We start from the raw sequence: 25,206 nt of genomic DNA, 5'->3' as shown, positions 1-25,206 counted from the left end.
TTAGGGGTGGGCCTAGGATAGACTATGGACAGGACCATTTAACCTATAGAGGTTCCCATTAAAACAAGGTGCCCAATTGCATGTTGAGTTCTTTGTCTAAACTCACAGATGAAGACCCGCCAGGGATCCTGTGTTTTCCCCTCGTATGTCTTCCTTGTTTATACACTTTGAAGGCCAATCCATCTGGATCCCTCTTATCTCATCCAGCCCTGTCCTTCCAAGGCTAGAGTCCCTCATACTCTTTTTCCAGGAAAACAAAACTTATGCAGTTCCAGTAAAACATAACTTACACATTAACCCCTTACTTATCCCTAGCTCTAATACAATCATTTGAACACAATATTATTCGCGTCACCGTTTCATTTGCATAACTATATATTTTTAGGTTTCCCTAATTTCTAACACTTCCAATCAGACTTGTATATAATAAGTTAGACCAGCACTTGCTAAATGAAGAACAGCTTGGTAATTGGTGATAATTTAAAAACATAGGAATCTCCTTATGTGAGGAACACACATGTGAATTTGAGCATATATGTATATGATTCAATCTGGTAGAACTTGGTGCATTTCATTCTGTTTGTTAACTTTTCCAGAATAACGTAACATTGGCCCCAGAGGTGGCATCCACTTTACTGAGTGAAGTTCTGAACCGTGCTGAGCCAATTATTTCCCGATCTAATGAAACTGAGCTCCAGACCTGGCTTGATACTAGGCTTCAACTGCTGATACCAGAACTGAATGGAAACTTGACTGAATTAATTCTGACCAATGAGAGCTGCAGTGGAGCTCAGATCATGTACGTTCAGTATCTCCGTTCAGATCATGTATCTCTGTATTGCTCCACTTCTTTGAAACATTTGAAATATTAACTAATTTGCAGTGTTCTTAACAATTTACTTACAGTGAGAGATTGAAAAGAATGTTTTTGTTTTGCTTTGGATCTCCGCATAATTCAATGATCATTGTTTTTAAGGATGTCCAAATAGTGCTTTTTATCTGGTTTTGGTCAACTTTTCAAAGATTGTTGTACCTCTCATATCAACTATCATTCCCAATATGAAACAGCATAGTGGCACAGTGTATTGGAGCTCCAATAGAATTGTAGGCTGGGAGTACAACTCCTTGAGTCCCTTCAAGATGACTTGGGCATACTGTTGTAGGTCGTGTCCAAGTGGAGGCCAAGCACTACTTGGTGAGAAACATAGAGAATTAGTGCAGAGACATCCTGCATCATTTAGTGCACAGTTATAGGGCAGAGGCCTGGCAGTAGGTTCCCAGACAGGGAAAAGGCCATTAATTATAGGATAAATTACAGAATTATCAAAACAAACAGAAATACTGTTTGATTGCCATTCAAAGAAAACGTAAATGCAGACTTGTAAAGAAAGAAAGACTTGCATGTATGTGGTGCCTTTCACGACCTTGAGACGTCCCAAAGCACTTTACAGCCAATGAAGTGCAGTCACTGTTGTAATGTAGGAAATGAGGCAGCCAATTTGCGCACAGCAAACTGCCACAAACAGCAAACACAATCTGTTTTACTGATGTTGATTGAGGGATAAATATTGGGCAGAACACCAGGGATATCACCCCTGCTCTTCTTCAAAATAGTGCCATGGAATCTTTTACGTTCACCTGAGAGCAGGTTTAACGTCTCATCCAAAAGACGGCACCTCCAACAGTGCAATGCTCCCTCAGTATGACACTGGAGTGTCAGGCTAGATTTCTGTGCTCAAATCCCTAGAATAGAACTTAAAGCCACAATCTTCTGACTCAGAAGCGAGAGTGCTACCCACTGAGCCACGGCTGACACACTGTGTTGCTGAACAGAGTCAAACTCCTTCTAGCTAGACAATTTTGGGAGAGGAGTAAAACAGCAAGTCCATGATCTGGTCTGGCCCTCCTGGCTAAAGGAGGCTGCAGGGGAAAAAATGACCAAGTGAGATTAAAAAATGAGGGAAAATGTAAATAAAATCTGTTTAAAATTAATCATTGGAGTAATCTTCCAACTTCTTGCTTTGGACAGAGTCTCCCCATCACATAATTCAGGGGTAGGCTGTGCACAATCTTCTAGCCATTCATTTAACTGTTGGGAAAATGATGCTTCTAGCTGGCAGTGTAAAGCCAGAAACATTTCCCCTGGTGTATGAACATCTATCTGAGATGATTTATTGAAACAAAGGGGGGATAATTGTGACTTTGGCTGACAGTGTAAAACAAACCATATAGCGATTCAGCCTCCCATTACGGGCAGTTGAACCGATATCGTCCATTTTACACTATCACACAAAGTCAAAATTACCCCCAGGGAAAAGGTGCATGATAATCACTGAAGGGTTTAATACTCACTTTTTGAATTTTTTATTTAGAATACGGACGCTGAATGCACGGTTCTCAGAATTTACGACAAACACTCAGCAACAACTGTACAACAGCATCCGAACTTACCTGCGCAAAGGTATTTAGTTTGTATTTTGTTCAATGTTGGTGAGAGTTCTGAAGTTTTAAAAGGCAAAGTTTTTTTTGTTCATGGTCTCATCACCTACATTCCCTTTTGCATTTACTTTCTTTAAAAATGTAATAACTAAATCGTTTTTTGAGGATAGCAATTTGTCTTGGGCGGTAGCTAAGAACTTTAACATGTTGGGTTTCTGAACCATCTAAAAATAGTAGCATTTTGTCATTAAACCCTAATGTTAGCATAAAAACACTTTACACTGCCATTAAAAGGTAGGGAAAATAATATACACAATTTCTACGCTTAAATAAGTTAAAATCTGACATGATTTCTGTGCTCTGTGGATAGAAACATGAAAATGCCAGTGAAGACCAATTTCCTGAAGATATACAGTGCCTGGTACATATCAGTAACTTTGAAAAATCATATAATCTATAGTAGCATTTTGTCATTAAACCTTAATGTTAGCATAAAAACACTTTACACTGCTATTAAAAGGTAGGGAAAATAATATACACAATTTCTACGCTTAAATAAGTTAAAATCTGACATGATTTCTGTGCTCTGTGGATAGAAACATGAAAATGCCAGTGAAGACCAATTTTTTGAAGATATATAGTGTTTGGTGTATATTAGTAATTTTGAAAAATTATATAATTTGTAGCTGAATATATCCATCCTTAATGTATTAAATTTGCTGTGTACATCACTCACTCCTTATTTGGTCTTCATCGTTCTGTGTCGGTTATTCTCATAGCCCGTACACTTCTACCACTGGATGGAACTTCATGAGCTCTAGACCCTGCAGATCCCCAAATCTATACCAACAGCATCACGAATACACTCTGAGGAAAATTCACTGATGTTCTGTGGGGACACCACGGGAGATCCACTAGTACTGAAGAAAAGTCTTTTTTTACACTGTTCTAATTGCAGTTCATTTATTTACTTAGGTCCCAAACCAAGATGTTATAATGCAAGTGACCCAGCCCTGAATTCTACCGCTTGGTTTGCCAATTACTTGGGGAAATTTCTGATCTATACAAGCACAGATGACCTGGCTATGCTCACTGATGATGCAACAGTATGTATGATTGTTATTGAGTAGCTTGAGTTATTTTCCTTCCTTCATCTATCCCTTGCACAGGGTAAATTACAAATGAATGAAGAGTGTTGGCGTGTCTCTTACTGTTCCTTCATTTTTTTCTTCGTCCATGGTATGTGGGCGTCGCTGGCAAGGCCAGCATTTATTGCCCATACCTAACTGCCTTCTTGAACCGCTACAGTCCGTGTGGTGAAGGTACTCCCACAGTGCTGTTAGGTGGGGAGTTCCAGGATTTTGACCCAGCAACGGTGAAGGAACAACAATATATTTCCAAGTCAGGATGGTGTATGACTTGGAGGGGAACTTGGAGTTGATGGTGCTCCCATGTGCTTGCTGCCCTTTTCCTTCTAGGCAGTAGAGGTCGCAGGTTTGGGAGGTGCTGCCGAAGATGCTTTGCTGAGTTACTGCTATGCATCTTGTAGATGGTACACACTGCAGCCACAGTGTACCGGTGGTGGAGGGAGTGAATGTTTAAGGTGGTGGATGAGGTGCCAATCAAGTGAAAATTCTAATGCCTATTAATATCTGCTTTCTACAGTTACAGATATTTGTAGCCAACCAGGACAACCTGAATCTTTTGATGAGTCTTGAGCTTCCTGAAGATATCCAAAAGTTTTATGCCACTGCATTCTTCAAAAATGCAGCCATTAATTTGACAAGGTATGTGTCATTGCAATTTGTAAATATTAAACAAGTGACATTGACAAAACTGGGAGAAAAACAAATCTGAATACTGAAATTATTTTTTTCTCTATCTCAGGGAATGTTTGAAAGCATTTACTGCCTGAGTCACAAAAGTGCACCCAAATCTCTCCACTTTTGTCTCTATATTTGCGATTTGGATAATTTGCAGCTCGCTATTTAGTTTAATATCTAAATCAAATGTAAGTGGTATGACAGTTGCTAGAGAAAAACAGTTTTCATCAAAGCTATTGTTCATGAGAATCTGAGAACTTTGCAGCAGATCAGGAGGCCATTTGGCCCATCCTGCATCTGCCAGTCCTCAAAGAGCTACCCACTTAGTTCCATTCCCCCTGAGTCAGATAGTAGGGATGATGGGTAGATACTCAAATTGGTAGAATGTGACAAGTGATGTCCTGCAGGATCTGTGTTGGGGCATCAATTATTCACAATATTGATCAACAACTTAAATGATGACATAGAAAGCCATATATCCAAATTTGCCGATGACACAAAGATTGGCAGCATTTCAGGCAATGTAGATGAAAGCATAAAATTACAAAGGGATAATGATGGATTAAGTGAATGGGCAAAACTGTGGCAAATGGATTTCAATGTAAGCAAATGTGAGGTCATCCACTTCGGACCTAAAAAGGAGAGAACAGGGTACTTTCTAAATGGTGAAAAGTTTAAAAACAGTGGATGTCCAAAGAGACTTGGGTGGCGGAGCGGGTGTGGTGGGGTGTGCAAATTTGGATATATGGCTTTCTATGCCATCATCTAAGTCGTCCAGGTACATAGATCATTAAAATGTCATGAACAGATACAGAAAATAATTAAAAAGCCTAAGGGAATGCTGACCTTTATATCTAGAGGACTAGAATACAAGGGAGTATGTGTGCAGCTATACAAAACCCTGGTTAGATCAGACCTGGAGTACTGTGAGCAGTCCTGGGCACCACATTTGAGGATGGATATATTGGCCTTGGAGGGAGTGCAGCGTTGGTTTACCAGAATGATACCCAGACTTCAAGAGTTAAGTTACGTCGAGATTGCACAAATTAGGGTTGTATTCCCTAAAATTTCAAAGGTTAAGGAATGATCTGATCAAAGTTTTCAAGATAGGGGAACAGAGAGGGTAGATAGAGAGAAACTATTTCTGCTAGTTGGGGATTCTAGGACTAGTCTAAAAATTAGAGCCAGACTTTTCAGGAATGAAATTAGGAAACATTTCTGCACACAGGGCCCAAATTTTCCCAACCCTTTTTCCGGCGCACTCACCTGAGATGCGCTGACTTTATGCGCTCAAAACAGTGCCAAAAAATGTACTCACGATTCTGGCCGCTCTGCTGTGTATCCCGGGTCCTGGTGCAGCATATATAGTGCAGTGGAGGGCAGACCTACAGCCCTGCGTTGAAAACCATGCCGGCAGCTGTCTGCATGGATGGTGGAGTCTGCGCACATGCGCAGTAGTTCCTCACCCTCCCAACGCGTCCTGCAGGCTGTGAGCGGCACCCAATACTCACTGCCCCTATCCCTGGCCGAAGGGACGACCCGATGTTCGCCGCCCCTATCCCTGGCCGAATGCTCTCCTGCACTAGCCTGCGAGCTATTGAACAGATGGAAACCTGCTGTGCTAACTTGTTTCTGGCAAAAATATGAGGAAGTTGTTTCTATTTTACACATCTTTTGGGAGTATCTCGGCATTACAGCCTTTGTTTTAGGGAGATCTCTGTACAGGTAAAAAAATGATTGCAAAGGAGACCTGTAAAAATGTGCAAAGTAATGAGTGACATGAAAAAAGCCCTGTACATGTAAGTAGCGGCTTGTGTTGTTTAAACTACTGTGATTGTGTGTTTCAGAGTTCCTTTATTTTCTTTTAATCTTTCCTTAAAACTTTGTAAGTCTTGGTGCTTTAGGTACAGGTCTTCTCCGCTTCCTTCTATTTTTTATTTGTTATTGAATGCTTTTTGTGCTTTGTTTAGTGCTTTGTAAGTCTTGGTGCTTTAGAATGTACTAACCTACGCTGATTTCTTAACTCTCCGCAAGGGTTTTCTGTGCGGCCACAAATGGCCATGTACGCTGGCCTAAGTTAGTTTGGAGCAAGTATTAGCTGTCCAAACTGGCTTAAATGGCCAAAACAGTTGTTAACGCCCTTCTTGGAAAAAAAAACTAAACTTCAAAAAAAAATTATAACTAACTCACTTACACTGGCGCAAATTAAATGTGCAGAATGGGGATTTTTAAGATTCTCCAGAAAAATCAAGTTGCTTCAAAAAAAACGGAGCAACTCCTGGGCAAATTTGGGCCCAAAGGGTGAGAGAAGTTTGGAACTCTCTTCTGCAAACAGCAACTGATGCTAGATTAATTGTTAATTTTAAATCTGAGATTGATAGATTTTTGTTAACCAAAGGAGGGAATATGAGCCAAAGGCGTAGGTCGCAGATCAACCATAATCTCATTGAATGGCAGAATAGGCTTGAGGGGCTGAATGGCCTACTCCAGTTCCTATATTACCCCTTACCCTTTTAATTTTTTTTTTCTTTTTTAGATTTCAAAAGCTATTATGGATTCTGCTTCCAATACTATTTCTGGTCAGCCATTCCATGCCCAAAAACCCCTCTATGAAAGAAAATGTTCCGAACCTCTTCATTTGTTCTATTGAAAGTGATCTTAAATTTATGCTGTCTAGTTATCAACTCACCTACCATTGAAAATAGTTTATGCTGATTTACCTCATCAACACCCCTCAGAATTTTAACTACCTCCATCAAATCTGCTTTTAACTTTCTGTGTTCTAATTAAAAGAGCTACCGTTTCTGTAGCCTCTTCTTTGTAAATATATCAGATTTCTATGGTAACTTTTAATCTCTGTTCAATAGCAGTTCAATTTTAAGATAAAGCAGTACAGAAATGAAACGATACATAACATTGTATTATTGCTTTTGATGCCAGAGGTTTACTGTGTGCGACAGTGTAATAATACATTGTTTAATATGTTTTATATTGTGTTGCAATTTTCCATCTATCTGCATAATGAATCTTGATTGGTGTCGGTGTTCTCTTTTTTTTTATACAGCATTCCTGACAGTTTGATTTGCTTTATTGCTGGTACCCCATTAGCTCAGTCGTTAACCGCACAGCAGGCTGAAATTCTGCTTGAGAAAGCAAACAAAGCCTGCCAGACTCCCAGCACAAATGGAACTGCACCAACAGATGAACAAATTCAGGTAGAAATTGGCAAGCTGGGATGAGGGGGGCTATTCTGTTTTTGTGGAATTGGGGTATGTTTATGGTGTGGCTGGACATCCACTATTCGCAAAGATGCGCCCTTGATCCTGGCTGATTTCATTCCTCTGGGTCATTTGTATCATTTTGGTGGGCTCCTCAACCTCGGTCAGTAGGGCAGAGGTTGGCTGCAGCAGGTCTTGGGGGGCTTGTCACAGCATAGTGTTGAGAGTAACCTCAGTGTTGCCAGTGTAAAGCAATTTCTACGGCTGCGGATTGCAAGGCGTGCACGTGTCTTGTCTTGAAGAGGTTGGACATTTCATTTAAATCAGGCTCCCACAGTGCAATTGAAAGGCTGATTTAAATTTAACAGCTGCTGGCCAGGTTTCCCAGAGCATGGGAAACCCGACAGCGAAATGGAGGTGGGAGTTGCCAGTTCCAGCAAGCTAGTGATTTTTATAGCACTCCTGTAGGCCAACTGGAGCAGGAGTGATTCCCCCAACCCCTCAAGAAAGCCTTAGGCCTTCCTTCTGTCGATTTTAGCCTCTCCTTGCTGCCGCAATAAGCGACTTTCTCCCCCACCAAACCCCCCTCCCCCCACAAACCCAAGTCTGATCACTCCCTCGCAATTGCCGGGCTCTGCCTCTGCCCCCACCAAGCTCCAATCGCTTGCACGCCATTGTTGGGCATTCCCCCACCCCCATCAAGCCCTGATCTCTGCCACGTCACTGTCGGGCTCTCGTCTTCCCCTCAACTCCCAGTCCGGGCTCTCCTTTCGCCCCCACCAAACCCTGATCTCTCCTATGTCATTGTCAGTCTCTCCCCCTCCCCCCACCAAGCCCCGCTCTCTCGCTGTTACCGGGCTCTCCCCCCACAGCCCCGACTCTCTCCCACTCATCGCAGGAATAGGCCATTTGGCTCCTCGAGCCTGCTCCTCCATTCAATAAGATCATGGCTGATCTGATTTTGGCCTCAACTCCACTTTCCTGCCCGCTTCCCATAATTCTTGACTCCCCTATCATTCAAAAATCTGTCTATCTCTACCTTAAATATATTCAATGACCCAGCCTCCACAGCTCTCTGGGGTAGAGAATTCCAAAGATTCACAACCCTCTGAGAGATGAAATTTCTCCTCATCTCCATTGTAAATGTGCGACCCTTTATTCTGAAACTATGCCTCCTATTTCTAGATTCCGCCATGAGGGAAAACATCCTCTCTGCATCTACCCTGCCAAACCCCCTCAGAATCTTATACATTTCAATAAGATCACCTCTCATTCTTCTAAACTCCAATGAATATAGGCCCAACCTGCTCAATCTTTCTTCATAAGACAATCCCTTCATCTCAGGAATCAACCGAGTGAACCTTCTCGGAACTGCCTCCAATGCAAATATATCCCTCCTTAAATAAGAAGACCAAAACTGTATGCAGTACTCCAGGTGTGGTCTCACCAACGCCCTGTACAGTTGTAGCAAGACTTCCCTGCTTTTATATTCTATCCCCCTTGCAATAAAGGCCAACATTCCATTTGCCTTCCTAATTACTTGCTGTACCTGCATGCTAACTTTTTGTGTTTTATGTACAAGGACCCCCAGATCCTTCTGTACCGCAGCATTTTGTAGTCTCTCTCCATTTAAATAATAATTTGCTTTTTTATTCTTCCTACCAAAGTGGATAACCTCACATTTTTCAACATTATAATCCATCTGCCAAATTTTTGCCCACTCACTTAACCTGTCTATATCCCTTTGCAAATAAATTATATCCTCTTCCCAACTTGCTTTCCCACCCATCTTTGTATCATCAGTGAATTTGGCTACATTACACTCAGTTCCTTCATCCAAGACATTAATATAGATTGTAAATAAGTGAGGACCCAACACTGATCCCTGTGGCACCCCGCTAGTTACAGTTGCCAACCTGAAAATGACCCATTTATCCCGACTCTCTGTTTTCTGTTAGTTAGCCAATCCTCTATTCATGCTAATATATCAACCCTAACCCTGTGAGATCTTATCTTGTGCAGTAACCTTTTATGTGGCACCTTATCGAATGCCTTCTGAAATCCAAATACACTACATTTACTGATTCCCCGTTATCTACCCTGCTCGTTATATCCTCAAAGAACTCTAGCAAGTTGGTCAACCATGATTTCCCTTTCATAAAACATCCTGACTCTTCTTGATTGTATTGTGACTTTCTAAATATCCTGCTACTGCTTCCTTAATAATGGACTCCAGCATTTTCCCAATGACAAATGTTATGCTAACTGGTCTATAGTTTCTTGCTTTCTGTCTCCCTCCTTTCTTGAATAGGGGAGTTACATTTGCAGTTTTCCAATCCGCTGGGACCTCTCCAGAATCCAGGGAATGTTGGTAGATTACAACCAATGCATCCACTATCTTTGCAGCCATTTCTTTTCATCATCATCATAAGCAGTCCGTCGAAATCGAGGAAGACTTGCTTCCACTCAAAGTGTGTTCTTAGGTGACTGAACTGTCCAATAAGGGAATTACAGTCTCTATTACAAATGGGACAGACAGTTCGTTGAAGGAAAGGGTGGGTGGTAAGACCCTAGGATTAAACAATAAGAAGACCAAGGGGCCGAAGTTCAGGGTCTCAGTAAGACCCGTTACTGCCCATTTGCGGCGGTCATGCAGCGGAATCCCGTTGCCGCTGCTTGTGACCAACTGGCCATCCCAACCCAAATTTAGGTCGTGGATTTTTCAGCCTGTGCCCAATTCCACCCAGCTGCTGGTGACCGTCACAAGCAGGTTATCAAAATGCGCACCGCCGCTCTCCCGCACCTGCAGAATACACAGATCCAAATTCACTGCAAAAATTGTTGCCCCGCTGCACGGTGCCCCCGACAGCTTTCTGTGTCAGTGCACCTTCTCCTGACTGTGCGGCCTTCAAGGAGAGGGCCGCCATGTCTTTATTTTTGCCAGCTGACTTCCCAATCGGCTGGCAATATAATGCCCATGGGTTCAGCCAGGCCACCAACGGGCAGCCTGGCACCCCCTCTTGGGTGCCTTTAACGGAGGGGAGAGAGCATGGTGATGAACATGCGCTGTGACATCAGCACCGCTCCACCGCTGAGTGACAGCGGCAGAGTCCCGGCCCCACCCCAAATTCAGCCCCTCAGCCTGCCTTACCGCCGCACTTCCACCCCCACTATGATCGACTTCTGGTCGAACGTCAAAAAGAATGATCCCGGTGAGAATAAACCTAAAGAAAAAGTTAGGTGCGAAAGCTTTCTGGCGGCCCTGAATTTCGGCCCCCAAAGCTTTTGTTTCCAGACCCTGCCCAAATACGCACGCACTTGCTATGGACTCCTTCCCCCTTTGCACGCTCAAGATGATCCAGGCTGCACATAACTTCATTGCTCTATTCAACCCAGAGCGGAGTTCCAAACCTGACTTCCTATCCACTACCAAAACCCTTATCAAGTCTTCATTACCTCTTGATTTGACTTCTCTAATATCCTCCTTGTTGGCCTCCTGACCTCCATCCACCAAGACTCCCTTGTCTGCAACTTGTGCAATTCTAAGCCCCACCCGCCTATCACCCCCATCCTTGCTGACCCACATTGATGCCCCATCAAGCAACAAATTGAATGTAAATTCTTGTCCGCGTCTACAAATCCTTCCACATCCTTGCACTACCCTACCTCTGCAATCTTCTCCGGCCTGCTATGCATCCCCACTGCTTCTGCTCCACATTTGGTAATAGAGCCTTCAGCTATCTTAGTCTTACTCTTTGGAACTCTTTCCCCAAACCCCTTCACGTCTCTACTTCGTTCTTCGTCTTTTAAAGCCTTCTCAAAACATCCCTTCAACCAAGCTTTTGGTGACTTCTCCTAAACCTGTAAGTTGTTGTGTTACTATTTGGTAAGATCTTGCCTCTAAGAACAATGCTTCTGAAAACCCTGATGGTAGTTGTATTTTCTTGCAGCTTGCAGTTGTTCTAGTGGATAAAATTGACAGCTTCTCATCCGATACTCTTAATAATCTGGGCCAATCAGCTGTTGGACTGTCAATAACAAAGATCAATAATATTAACAGCAGCAATGTCTTAAACGCCCTGGACAGTCTGGGTAAAGTCAATGGCTGGACGTCTGGCAAAGCCAGTGCATTGGTAAAGAAGTTGCTCAGTACCAACTTTCAGGTAAGGTTTAAATGAATCAAAGTTGTTGTGTACTTAATGACCACAATAAGACTGATTTCACATTCCCAGTTAGGAACAGTGTATATTGAAAGCACATGGTGGAAAACTGCTGGGCTGCAAGTAATACTCTGTCCATTAAAATTAATGGATGGAAAATCAGTGGCTGTGTAATTTCCCACTATACGCTCCATTGGAAGCACATAACCAAACTTGTATAAGAAGGTATTGACAGGCATTGAACCTCATCGTAATGAGATTTAGACCACTAATTGTAATTCAGAATTGCCAATCTGTTAAATTTTACCTAAATGAATTAAAAGTGCAAGCCTAGAAGTTACTTAGATGCAAATCCAATCCCAATATAATGATATGTAAAATAAGGTATATAGTAGAAGTGACTTGATAAATGTTCCAGCATATTCAAGTGCACTATAATGTAACCAGACATATACATTAGGATAAGGCTATGGGGCAGCGGACTGAAGGAAAAACAGACAATATGATAGAATTCATACATCTTGCATCTAACCATGTTTTATTGTCTACTTACTAGGTTAACAATGCTGCCAACCTATTGAGAATGGGAACCTTGGTATCTGGTCTTTCTAGTGGCACAGTGGAGACCATCAATAGCAGTGTGATAGTTAATTCTATTAATGACACTACGTTTGTAGAAAATATATTGCTTGCTCCAGAACCTGTGCAAGAAATTGTTGTCCAAAAGGTAAGTGATCAATAAATTTCTGTACCATTGGGAGATAAAAATTATCATTTTACTCTCCTTTCCAGTGCATAGTACAGCTTTTGAATTTAGAGTTCTGCTGATGGGCAACAAGATTTACACTTTTAGAAAGAAGTCTCAAGTCTTTAACATTGATATTTTTTGTTAAATTCAGTACTTTGAAGAGGTTGGGACAAAAATCCTTGATGCCTCTGACGCACTCTCACTATAACTCCATCAGAGCTCCCAGAGTCTCCACCTGCCAGTGGTGCAGGAGTGGGTAGGGCCAGGGCCGGGACACTCAACCTGGGAGTTTCCATTCCCTGACATCTCAATAGGGCAATGGATTATTAGCATCTGGTAAAACGAGGAGCACCAACCCACGAGGGGGAAGGTACGTCCACTTACTGGTGGTGGACATTACCCCTCCTCCCCCCATAGGCTTGTCTTTTCTACCATAGTTTATGACTTGTGGGGATAGTTGAGTGCCCAAGTGGGGTGGGGGCATATGCTAGGGGTATTTAAATCAAGGGAGCTCCTCCTGACCCCACAAACTTTAGCAGAGTTAGTAAGGAGGTATCAGGCGAGCACAACCCAGCACTTAAGCTGGGATCTGCCCTCACCGCTGCAGAGTCTTAGCCCCATTTTGTTTCTATGCGTAAATCGGGTACATTTTCGAAGTCTGGCCAAGTGCTGAGGTCGCTGAGCCGCTGCCAGCACCTATCGAAAGATTGCATGTAATTTTCTGTTAACTGAAACACGTTCACAATTTTCTGATATGCACTAATGGCAGATAAGATATCTCACTATCAGCACCAGCTTGAACAACTTAAGTTGTAATATTCTCTCTCTATCAGATTTGTATCCTTCACAGATATTGGGCTGGTTTTTCCTCATGAATCCCACATCTTTCAGGTGTTACTGGGGCGGATACTGTAGAAAAATGAGATGGAGGATGCCTTGGGTCAAATTCTTATATCTAAAAATGGCCATCAGAATTTTCCTTTAACCCAGTCCACTTGTTGACAGATCTCACTACCCACCCATTATCCACCGCAAATGGAAATAATGCCGAGTGAGTGGGCTAGGTCTCTACCGATGCTCTACTTCCTGGGAAGAGGCGTTCACAGTTGTCTTAAACTTCCAGCCCCTACCCATTACGATTTTTTGGTAGCACAGTTTTGCACTTTGATAGGCTGCTCAATTTCAACCCACTCCGTTGCTAGTTTGTCCCTTTAAACAGCTGCAGCAAATCAGATGCTGGAACAGTACTTGATTCTCCTTCCACAATTCGTTCTGGTACCATTTCCGGTGGAAATCCTTATACTAAGGAACATCCAGGGTTAAATCTTTTGAGTCAAACAACGGAGAATTAATGAGTTCGTTCCTGCCTTAGGTACAAATGCTGGTTACTGACCCCTTGGCAACATCACCCAAAAGCACTGCTTCAGCTTCCACATGTACACTGATGAAACCCAGCTCTACCTCACTATCACTTCTCTCGACCCCTCCACGGACTCTAAATTGTCAGATTGCTTGTTCGACATCCAGTTCTGGATGAGCAGAAATTTTTTCCAATTGAGCATTGGGAAGACCAAAGCCATTGTTTTTGGTCCCCGCCACAAACTCGGTTCCCTAGCCACTGACTCCATCCCTCTCCCCAACTTCTGTCTGAGGTTGAACCGGACTGTTCGCAACCTTGATGTCACATTTGACCCTGAGCTTTCGACCACATATCCGCAGCTTAACTGAGACCGCCTATTTCCACCTCCATAATATCGCCCGTCTCCACGCATGCCTCAGCTCATCGGCTGCTGAAGCCCTCATCCATGCCTTTGTTACCTCGAGACTTGACTATTCCAACGTACTCCTGGCTGGCCTGCCACATTCTACTCTATGTAAACTGGAGGTGATCCAAAACTCAGCTGCCTATGTCCTAACTCGCAAGAAGTCCAGCTCACCCGTACCCCTGTGCTCGCTGACCTATATTGGCTTCGATTAAGCAACGCCTCGATTTCAAAATTCTCATCCTCACTTTAAAACCCTTCATGGCCTCTCCCCTCCCTTTCTCTGTGATTTCCTCCAGTCCCACAACCCTCCGAGATGGCTGTGCTCCTCTAATTCTTGAGCATCTCTGATTATAATCACTCAACCATTGGTGGATGTGCCTTCTGTTGCCTCGGCCCTAAACTCTGGAACTCCCTGCCTAAACCTCTCCGCCTCTCTACCTCTCTTTCCTCCTTCAAGACGCTCCTTAAAACCTACCTCTTTGACCATCACCTGGGCTAATTTCCACTAATGCGGCTCGGTGCCAAATTTTTTTATCTCATAATACCTGTGAAGTGCCTTGGGAAGTTTCACTATGTTAAAGGCGCTATATAAATACAAGTCATTGTTGCCATAGCACACCCAAGAAAAGAACAAAGCTTAAATGTTTTTCTTTTGACATGAAACTACAATTGAATTGCAGAATTTTACTGAGTTTTGACGATTTGATGAACTTTGTAGAATAATGTTGTATGGTTAAAAAGTCTTTTGTTACTAATTGTTAGCATACAGCTTGAATTTCATGTGGAGGTACAGCGGTTTTTGTGACAACTCCAATAGCCTGTACCTCTAGGACAACATCTAATCCTTTTTCCTTCTGCCCTGATATCAAGACCAAAAAATGCCATTGGGATTTTTTTGTACATCTGTTTGAGTCTCGTTTGTTTGGGCAGAACTTTGAGGTCCCACACCAGGAGCAGGGCCTCACATGCAGTTTGCAGCTTAACAAAACATTGCTGATGTATTGCCCATGACTGCCCATAATGTCAGTTAATTAATGTCAAAGGTTAGAAAATCACAGGTAGAGCGTACTCACAGTTGTCCCTTAACATGTTTAGTGTGTGCAAGGCACTCTCTGTGGCACAGGGCCTTGGGAAGTTCCACCCATTATATTTAGCTACTTCCTCTGTTCATTTTTTGGGGTGGGTGGGGAAGAGCTTCTAGTTTGGATAGGTTTTTGTTTTGCTATTTAATGGCATATGTGCCATTTGGGCTCTGAAAAACTTTAAGCTTCAGAAAGACCTGCAAGAGCCCATCTTTTGAACATAGTGCTTTCTTTCACTCTTACTAAATGTTTTCATGTGTTTGATCTTCTTTAGATTATCACTTCTTCAAATGATCCCATTACAGTCATACAGAGAGTTCCAGCTAAGCTTGCAACCAAAATCCCTATGCCTCGACTGATTTCCAAAAATATTAATCTAAATCTTGTGAACAAAAAACAATGGAAGAGCTACCAAGTAAGTTATTGAATTGTTTGATGAAAGCAAATAGAAATTCAGATTTTTTTTTGTGAAATGCCACACTCATCTCAGTGCAAAGACCAATGCTATGGAGTAGATAAATTTTCAACTTTTGGAAGCCAGTGTTAGCATCAAACATTACCACCTGAGGCATAGCACATGTCAGATGCAAACTAAATCTTCTATTATTCTGCTCCAAAAATGTGGCTTAACCTCCAAAGAGAACCATTTATTGCAGCATATTCTATTTCTCGCAGCAGCAATGATCTAAATAAACTCGCTGAGTGAGATTAATAACTTGGGGCCAAAGCACATTCAGCTTTGTGCTATAAATCTATGCCTGTTAGGAACTGGAATACCACCCAAACATATCTTGTGTAGCATCCTAACAGTTGGAAAAGAGAGTGGGGGTAGTTATCACTTTCAATGGGGGCGGAAAATGAGCGGTAGCCACCCATTCTACACCCTGCCCAATTTTCCTTTCTATTGATTTCAATCAAAAGAAAAGTCGGGCAGCATGTATAATGGGCAACCAATCCGGCACAGCGAGTTTTCCACCCATTACAAAGTGAAAATCAGCTCCAGTGATTTTTATCCTTTTAGTGAAGAATGTATTCCAATCCAGGCCGCAGAAGTGAATGGATAGTGTGCTATCTCATCATACTGTCGCGTCTCATTACATGGATTTCCACCCTCATTACTTGTTTGTGTATCTTATGTCCACTTTCAACAGGAAGAAATTACTCTTCCCTGACTACAGGATTTAGTCCTATTGTCCAGTTTATGCAAGTCAAAATGGTGGCTGAGTCAGAACAAAGTATTGCTTCTGTGCTACCTGCTCATTCAAATGGAATTAAAACAGATAGCATGGCTAATTTTCACAACCAGTGTAAACTTGAAATACTTTTGCACTGGAGTTTAGCACGGGGGCTGTTGAAGTTCAATAATTTACCATTTATTTCTTGTGTCTTAATAGCAGGTCGTATGGGAAAATAAACTATTTTTAATGGAATCCTGATGAACAGGGCTTTCTGGCAATATAATTCTTGCTAGCTAACTGTATCGTAATACGTTGCTTACAAATTCTCCCCTTGATATTCTATTGCACTGCACCGGTTTAAAAAAAAACCCTCACCTGCTCTCAACCAGTTGTAATTCAGTAAACCAGCTTTGCCAGCAATTGCAATCTTACTAAAGATTTATTGCTTTTGTACTATTGTTTTAAAAGAAAGGAGAGAAAAGTAATGTTGGTATTCCTGTGAGTCTTGTGCATTAAAACAATCCTCATCATAGGCAGTCCCTCGGAATCAAGGAAGACTTGCTTCCACTCTAAAAATGAGTTCTTAGGTGACTGAACAGTCTGTCATGTTTGTAACCTTCACATAACTGTAACCTTTATGTAACAACACTGTACACTATAGACACCTGAGTAATACACACCTTGACCATAGGGGGTGAACTTGTGGAAGACACTCCTCACCTGGTCACCCAGGTATATAAAGGGAGGTCCCACGCAGGGTCAGTACTTCTTGGTCCTGGGAATAAAGGTTCAGGTCATGTAGTGACCTTGTCTGCAGTACATGCCTCATGTGATTCCATAGTAAGGTGTAAGGACACCACATTTGGCGACGAGAAACGGAAATCAACGACCCACGAGGATGGCCACCGGTAGCACAGAGGAACGGTACTGTGTTGGGGAGGACTGGGACGATTTCGTTGAGAGGCTCCAACAGAGCTTTGTCACGAAGGACTGGCTGGAAGAGGAAGTGGCTGGCAAACGGAGGGCGCATCTACTGACCAGCTGTGGATCCAAGACTGATGAAAGACCTGCTTGCACCCGAGAAGCCAGCGGACAAGTCCTTTGAAGAGCTCAGCACTCTGATCGATAAACACCTCAAACCGGCAAACAGTATACACATGGCCCGGCATCGGTTCTATACACACCGGCTTCGGGAGGGACAAAACATATCGGACTTCGTTGCGGACCTTCGGCGTTTGGCCAGTCTCTGTAAGCTCACAGACGCCTGCAGGAGGGAAATGTTAAGGGATTTCTTCATTGAGGGCATTGGTCATGCCGGGATTTTCAGGAAACTTATTGAGACCAAGGACTTGACTTTGGAAAGGGCAACCCTGATAGCTCAGACCTTCATGGCAGGGGAAGAGGAGATCAAGATAATTTACACGCGCAGCCCTGGTTCCAATGTGGCGATGGACCAGGGAGTTAACATTGTAAACGAGACACAGAACCCCGCAGGCAGGCAAGGCAATTCGACACCGCCCAGGCAGCAACAGGCCCTAGGTTGGGCCAGCAACAGAGACAATGGCAAGGGGATCGGCAATTCACGTCATCACAAGGGACCATTGACACTCAGCAACAGAGTGCTCAGGAGTAATCAAAGAGACAATCAAAGAGGAATGCCTGCTAACAATTCCTTTGTTCACAACAATCTCAGCTCATGCTGGAGGTGCGGTGGCAGACATGCTGCGAAAATCTGTAGGTTTCAACAATTTATCTGTAGAAACTAACTTCAGTGGACATCTGGCCAGAATGTGCGGAAAGCCCGTTGCGAGGCTAGTTTACGAGGCAGAGGAACCAGACGAGGGGTCTGCAAGACAGGGTGATGCTTGGGGCAAAGCCATGAACGCTGAAGTCCAGCGGGTTCATGTGGCAGACGTCCATAGCTCGTACACCAAAACGGCACTTATGATGATGAAAATTCTATTAAATGGCATCCCGGTACGCATGGAGCTGGACACAGGAGCCAGCCAGTCACTTATGAGTGCCCAACAATTTGAAAAACTATGGCCACTCAAAGCTAACAGGCCCAAACTGGAACGCATTGACACGCAGTTACAGACGTACACCAGAGAGATCATTCCAGTACTAGGCAGTGCAAACTTGGTGGTCACACACAATGGATCGGAGAACCAGCTGTCACTCTGGATTGTCCCCGGGAATGGTCCCACACTCTTGGGGAGGAGCTGGCTAGCCGAGATGAACTGGAAATGGGGGGATGTGCACGCCATTTTATCTGTGGAGCGAAGTTCATGCTCACAGGTCCTACAGAAATTCGAGCCAGTTTTTCAACCAGGTGTTGGGACCTTTAAGGGCACCAAAGTAGTAATACGCATCACCCCGGACGCCAGACCAGTGCTGCAGAAAGTCAGAGCCGTGCCGTATATGATGCGTGAGAGAATTGAGAGTGAGTTGGACAGGCTGCTAAGAGAGGGCATGATTTCGCCTGTTTAATTCAGTGACTGGGCAAGCCCCATCGTTCCTGTCCTTAAAGCGGATGGCTTGGTCAGGATTTGTGGCGACTATAAGGCCACCATCAACCGAGTGTCACTACAGGACCAATACCCGCTTCCGAGAGCAGAGGATCTTTTTGCCACGCTGGCAGGTGGCAAGCTGTTCACCAAGTTGGACCTCACTTCAGCCTACATGACTCAGGAACTGGCTGACGAATCCAAGCTTCTGACCACCATCACTACGCACAAGGGGCTGTTTGTTTACAACAGGTGTCCGTTTGGCATTCGTTCAGCGGCCGCTATCTTCCAGAGGAACATGGAAAGCTTGCTCAAATCCTTCCCTGGAACAATCGTATTCCAAGATGACATCCTTATCACGGGTCGAGACACCGAGGAACGCCTCCACAACCTGGAGGAGGTGCTACGCTGACTGGACCGGGTAGGCTTGCAACTAAAGAAGTCCAAGTGTGTGTTTTTGGGCAGGAAGGTTGCCGCAGACGGGATCCGGCCTAACGAATCCAAAACGGAGGCGATCCATCGTGCGCCCCGGCCCGGCAACACATCGGAGTTGCGGTCATTTCTGGGACTATTGAACTACTTCGGGAACTTTCTGCCGAACTTAAGCACGTTGTTGGAGCCGCTGCAGGAGCTCCTGCATAAGGGTTGTGCATGGTTTTGGGGGGACTGTCAAGAATGGGCTTTCAATCGGGCGCGGAATCTGCTTTGTTCTAACAAGCTGTTGACCTTGTACAACCCCTGTAAGAAATTGGTTTTAACGTGTGATGCATCATCCTATGGGGTTGGGTGCGTGTTGCAGCAGAGTAATAATGAGGGCCAACTCCAACCTGTGGCTTATGCCTCCAGGTCGCTCTCCCAGGCAGAACGGAGATATGGGATGGTTGAAAAGGAAGCACTCGCATTTGTCTACGGGGTGGAAAAGATGCACCAGTACCTGTCCGGCAGAAGGTTCGAGTTAGAAACGGACTACAAACCATTAACATCCCTGTTGTCCGACAGCAAGGCTGTCAATGCCAATGCGTCAGCTCGCATACAGCGGTGGGCCCTCACGCTGGCTGCGTATGACTAAACCATACGGCACCGGTCAGGCACCGAAAATTGCACTGACGCACTCAGCAGGTCCCCACTGGTGACCACCGAGTAGGCGTCGGAGCAAAGCGCGGAGATGGTCATGGCCGTTGAGGCTTTCGACATCACAGGCTCCCCCATCACAGCCCGCCAGATCCAAATCTGGACCAACCGAGATTCCCTCCTATCCCTGATAAAGAAATGTGTTCTGACTGGGGATTGGGCGCCTGCACACAGAGTGTGTCCCGAGGAGGTCAGGCCATTTCACAGACGGATGGACGAGCTCTCCATCCAAGCCGACTGCCTACGATGGGGCAGTCGGTAGTCATGTCCCAGAAAGGAAGGGAAGCTTTCATCAGGGAACTCCACAGCGAGCACCCAGGCATCGTGCTAATGAAGGCCATTGCCCGGTCACATGTATGGTGGCCGGGAATTGATTCAGACCTGGAACACTGGGTTCGCAGGTGCATGACGTGTTCTCAGCTGGGAAATGCCCCCAGGGAGGCCCCACTCAGCCCGTGGCCTTGGCCCACCAGGCCATGGTCACGTATTCACGTAGACTACGCGGGCCCGTTCATGGGAAATATGTTCCTGATTATTGTCGATGCATACTCTAAATGGATCGAGTGCATCATATTGAATTCGTACACGACATCCACCACCGTGGAAAGTCTGCGTACGGTCTTTGCGACCCACGGCTTGCCAGACATCCTGGTTAGCGATAATGGCCCGTGTTTCACCAGCTGTGAATTCCAAGAGTTTATGTCGGGTAATGGTATCAAACACGTCAGGACAGCACCGTTCAAGCCGGCTTCCAATGGCCAGGCGGAACATGCGGTTCAAATCATAAAACAGGGCATGCTCCGGATTCAAGGACCCTCCATTCAGTACTGCCTATCGCGCCTCCTGCTGGCCTATAGGTCCCGCCCGCATTCGCTCACGGGAGTCCCGCCCGCGAAACTACTAATGAAATGCACGCTTAAAACGCGGCTGTCCCTCATTCACCCAGACCTGTCAGACATTGTTGAGGGTAAGCGCCAGTCCCAAATCGAGTGCCATGATCGCAACTCTGGGGAGATGTATAGAAATCGATGACCCTGTATTCGTTCTCAATCATGCTTTGGGACCCAAGTGGCTTGAGGGTACTGTAATTGGCAAAGAGGGGAATAGGGTCATAGTGGTCAGACTTAACAATGGGCAGATATGCTGCAAACATCTGGACCAAGTAAAGAAAAGGTTCAGCATGGACACTGAGGAACCCGAGGAAGATCATGAGATGTCAACCACACCACTGCCAGTGAACGAGCAACAAGGACATTCAACAGCATGCACAGTCCCAGCGGACAGGCCAGAATCACCTCAGTCGACAGAGACGCATGCCAAGGCCCAACCACCAGAGCCCCAACTGCGGCACTCCACGAGAGAGCGTCGACCGCCTGAAAGACTCAATCTTTGACCCAAAGACATTGGGGGGAGGTGATGTCATGTTTGTAACCTTCACATAACTGTAACCTTTAAGTAACAACATGTATACACTGTATACACCTGAGTAATGCACACCTTGACCACAGGGGTTGAACTGTGGTCAACTCCTCACCTGGTCACCCAAGTATATAAAGGGAGGTCCCACGCAGGGTCAGCACTTCTTGGTCCTTGGAATAAAGGTTCAGGTCACATAGTGACCTTGTCTGCAGTACATGCCTCGTGTGATTCCATAGTAAGGTGTAAGGACATCACACAGTCCAATACAAGAATTACAGTCTCTATCACAGGTGGGACAGACAGTCGTTGAAGGAAAGGGTAGGTGGGACTGGTTTGCTGCACGCTCTCCCGTTGCCTGCGCTTGGTCTCTGCATGCTCTTGGCGACGAGCCTCGAGGTGCTCAGCGCCCTCCCGGATGCACTTCCTCCACTTAGAGTGGTCTTTTGGCCAGGGACTTCCAGGTGTCGGTGGGGATGTTGCATTTGATCAGGGCACAATCAATTACATTGTTAAAGTTGGGAGTGCTGCCAATGCTGGGTAAACCCAGTGTATAATTTTCTTAATATTTAGAATTCAATTTGAATAATATTGTGACCTAATTTTGTCATTTAGATGAATAGTAACTGCTTCTAATGAACTAAAATTCATGAAAACAGGTTGTACAGCCGAATTTATAATCATGTCTTTTTTTAGGCTGCTGTATTTTTTGGGACTTTGACAGGAAATTCTGCATTAAACTTTGATGAGTAAGTATTTTATTTTCTAATGCATTGAAGTCAATTTTCACAGGAGATATGGTTAACTTTATGTTAAATGGGTCCATGCCTCAGTTGAAATAGCAAGGCAAAAATATGATTGCAATTGTACAATAATATACCAGAGCCTAGTATTCTGTTCAGATTCAGCCAGTAGCACATACAGAAAAGTATAGATGAAAGCATTCTATGTTTGTTTATGTGAAATAGCATTTTCATCGAAAGTGCACAATTTTAGTTCCAATATCCAATTAAGGGTATGGTAGCATAGAGGTTATGTTACTGGACTAGGAATCCAGAGGCCTGGACTAATAAGTTTAAATCCCACCATGGCAGCTGAGCAATTTAAATTCAATTAATTCAATAAATCTAGAATAAAAAGCTAGTATCAGTAATGGTAACTATGGGCTCAAAATTGGCCAGGAGTTGCTCTGGTTTTTTTTGGAGTATTTTAAAAATCCCCATTTTGCACATTCAATTTGCACCAGTGTAAGTGAGTTAGTTACGATTTTTTTAGTTTAGTTTAGTTTTTCTCAAAAGGGGGCAATCCCAGCCACCTATGCCAGTTTTGGCCATTTAGGCCACTTTGGCCAGCTAATAGTTACTCCAAATCTACTTAGGCCGGTGTATGTGGCCACTTGCAGAGAGTTAAGAAATCAGCGCAGGTAGGTACATCGGAGGCCAGCAGAACTTAATGACTTGACTAAAGAATGTGAGTAGGATCAAACAGCTACACAGGACATATGACAAACATCGCAAAGTTAATTTACTATACAACGGAGAATTCATGGAAGCTTAAACTACAAAAATAAAAGAAGTAAATGATTTGCTGAATTAAATTGCCCTAATCTCTCAACTAATTTAAACAACTATTTGTTTGCAATGATTATACTGGACCAAAATTGAGCTCATATTATCTAAATAAAGTCTACTTCAATAAATAAGATATTCTCTCAGTGTTCCTCCGTCACTTATGTTCTTCTGTCACAATAGCCCTGCCCCTAGCCCTGGCCGAGTGGCCGATCGATGCAATTTCTACATGATTAAAGCTGCAAATCAAATATCCCTACTCACAGCAACATTTGCCGGTAGCGGGTCCCATGCTGCAGCACTGAGAGGCTGGGGATTCCAGTAGCCGGTATGATGATGATGATCGGGTCCCACGCTGCAGCATGCACACAGCGAGGCTGGGGGCGAGGAGCTACTGCGCATGCGCGCACACTCCAACGCGTATGTGCAGACGTCCCGGCACTGTTTTCAGCGCGGGGCGTTGGCTCTACCCCCAACCCGACTGGCCACGCTGCGTGAAGACCCGGGAGAGGCCGGACAGCGGCCAAAGTGGGGAGCGATTTTTTTCGGAGCTCTTTTCAACGCAGAAAAGCGACGCATCTCCAGTGAGTGCGTCAAAAAAAGGGGTGGCCAATTTTGAGCCCTTTGAAACTACAGGATTGTTGTAAAAACCCATCTGGTTCACTAATGTCCTTTAGGGAAGGAAATCTGCTGTCCTTACCTGATCTGGTCTATATGTGACTCCAGACCTATAGCAATATGGTTGGCTCTTAACTACCCTGTGAAATGCCACATAAATTAGGGGTGGGTAATAAATGCTATCCTTGCCAGCGTCACAAACATCCCATGTATGAATAAAAAAATCACTTTGCTTTTGAGTCATGACCAATTTGAGCAATTAAAAATGAATCTTGGAGTGAATGGAATTGATTTCTGGAAGCAGGATCATAAGTACATGAATTATAAGTACAAGCATATTGTAAAAGCAATTCAAAAGAAACATTATAATCTGTACGGATGTCAGAGAAAGATCCACTACAAGACCATTATTTTCTAAATGCAAGATTGTGAAAGTTTGATTGCAAACCTTAATGCTGTTATTCTACATTGCAGCGTTTCAGCCTCTGTTCTGCAAGGTTTCAGTTGCGCAGCAGGAAACAACTTGAACAGTAAACAATTCCGGAAATTTATTAAAGCCACGAGGGGCAAGACTTCACTGAGCCATGATCAGGTAAGCTAATTTACAAGTTAAACTCTTATAACATAGAATGAAATGACACATCATTCTATCAATATAGTCTTCTGGTACATTTTGATTAAGATCTGTAAGAACATACTGCCAAACTACATTCTAGGGTTGAAATCGTGCTGTGCTATATGAGCAATGAAGGTGTTAACCATTCATATGAAAGTCTTTTGTGCACTACTTTCACAAAGACATCAAATGTGTTATTTTCAACTGATTAATGCTTTTTTAAACAATGGTCAAAGAATATCATAGCAACACATTAATAGGTTCATTACTAATACCAAACAGTACAATTTCAGCCCTTTTGTTTGTGTTTCTGTAAGTATAAGTTGTATCTAATTGTTTAAATATAATTATAGTAGCAAAAATCAGAATTAAACACCCAAGATATTCACACACATGTTAGCAATTACTGTAATCCTTTGATCTGCATTCTAGTAATAAAATAAAGACTAGACTAATTTAAGACATTTGAGCCGACCAATCACACATAACCATAGTCTTTCTCCATTTTGGCCATATATCGACAAATGGAAGGAATGTAACAGTCTGTATTAGGGCTGGTGTCTTAATATTAACAAACGATATGTAACAGTGTCTCACTAATTTGAGTAGGATTTAGGGAAGATCAAAAATATAACTCAAAATTTCAAAGAGCTTCATGAACAACTAAAGCAAAAGATGTGTGTGTCTGATACCAATTAGTGCAGGTGAAAGTTAAACCAATTTTTTTCCTAATGATTAGCCATCAGTTAGAAAATAAAACTATTCATTGTTTGCTCTCAATTAAAACTTATTTAATATTTTTAGGATAAAATACAGCCACATGTGGCCTGTAAGCAGAAAAAGGTACTGATACTTAACAGTAATTAGGATTACAGAGACTTGGCTCCAGGGTGACCAAGGCTGGGAACTCAACATCCAGGGGTACTCAACATTCAA

General features: G+C 43.6%; 1 protein-coding gene across 1 annotated transcript in view; it reads left to right on the top strand.

Annotated features, from left to right (window-relative positions):
- The window catches only part of LOC139281630 (uncharacterized), a 204,155-nt gene that overhangs the window by 154,098 nt on the left and 24,851 nt on the right, over positions 1-25,206 (top strand). The window contains exons 97-106 of the mRNA XM_070901774.1: positions 597-799; positions 2,373-2,461; positions 3,415-3,545; positions 4,105-4,226; positions 7,327-7,477; positions 11,431-11,643; positions 12,197-12,367; positions 15,511-15,651; positions 22,165-22,217; positions 24,129-24,246. Of these exons, the coding sequence (XP_070757875.1) occupies positions 597-799; positions 2,373-2,461; positions 3,415-3,545; positions 4,105-4,226; positions 7,327-7,477; positions 11,431-11,643; positions 12,197-12,367; positions 15,511-15,651; positions 22,165-22,217; positions 24,129-24,246 (1,392 nt within the window). The remainder of the gene's footprint in view (positions 1-596; positions 800-2,372; positions 2,462-3,414; positions 3,546-4,104; positions 4,227-7,326; positions 7,478-11,430; positions 11,644-12,196; positions 12,368-15,510; positions 15,652-22,164; positions 22,218-24,128; positions 24,247-25,206) is intronic.

This window comes from Pristiophorus japonicus, chromosome 15, assembly GCF_044704955.1.
Source record: "Pristiophorus japonicus isolate sPriJap1 chromosome 15, sPriJap1.hap1, whole genome shotgun sequence".
Classification (NCBI taxonomy): domain Eukaryota; kingdom Metazoa; phylum Chordata; class Chondrichthyes; family Pristiophoridae; genus Pristiophorus; species Pristiophorus japonicus.
The sequence above is the reverse complement of the archived record's forward strand: the minus strand, read 5'-3'. Positions and strand labels throughout refer to the sequence as shown.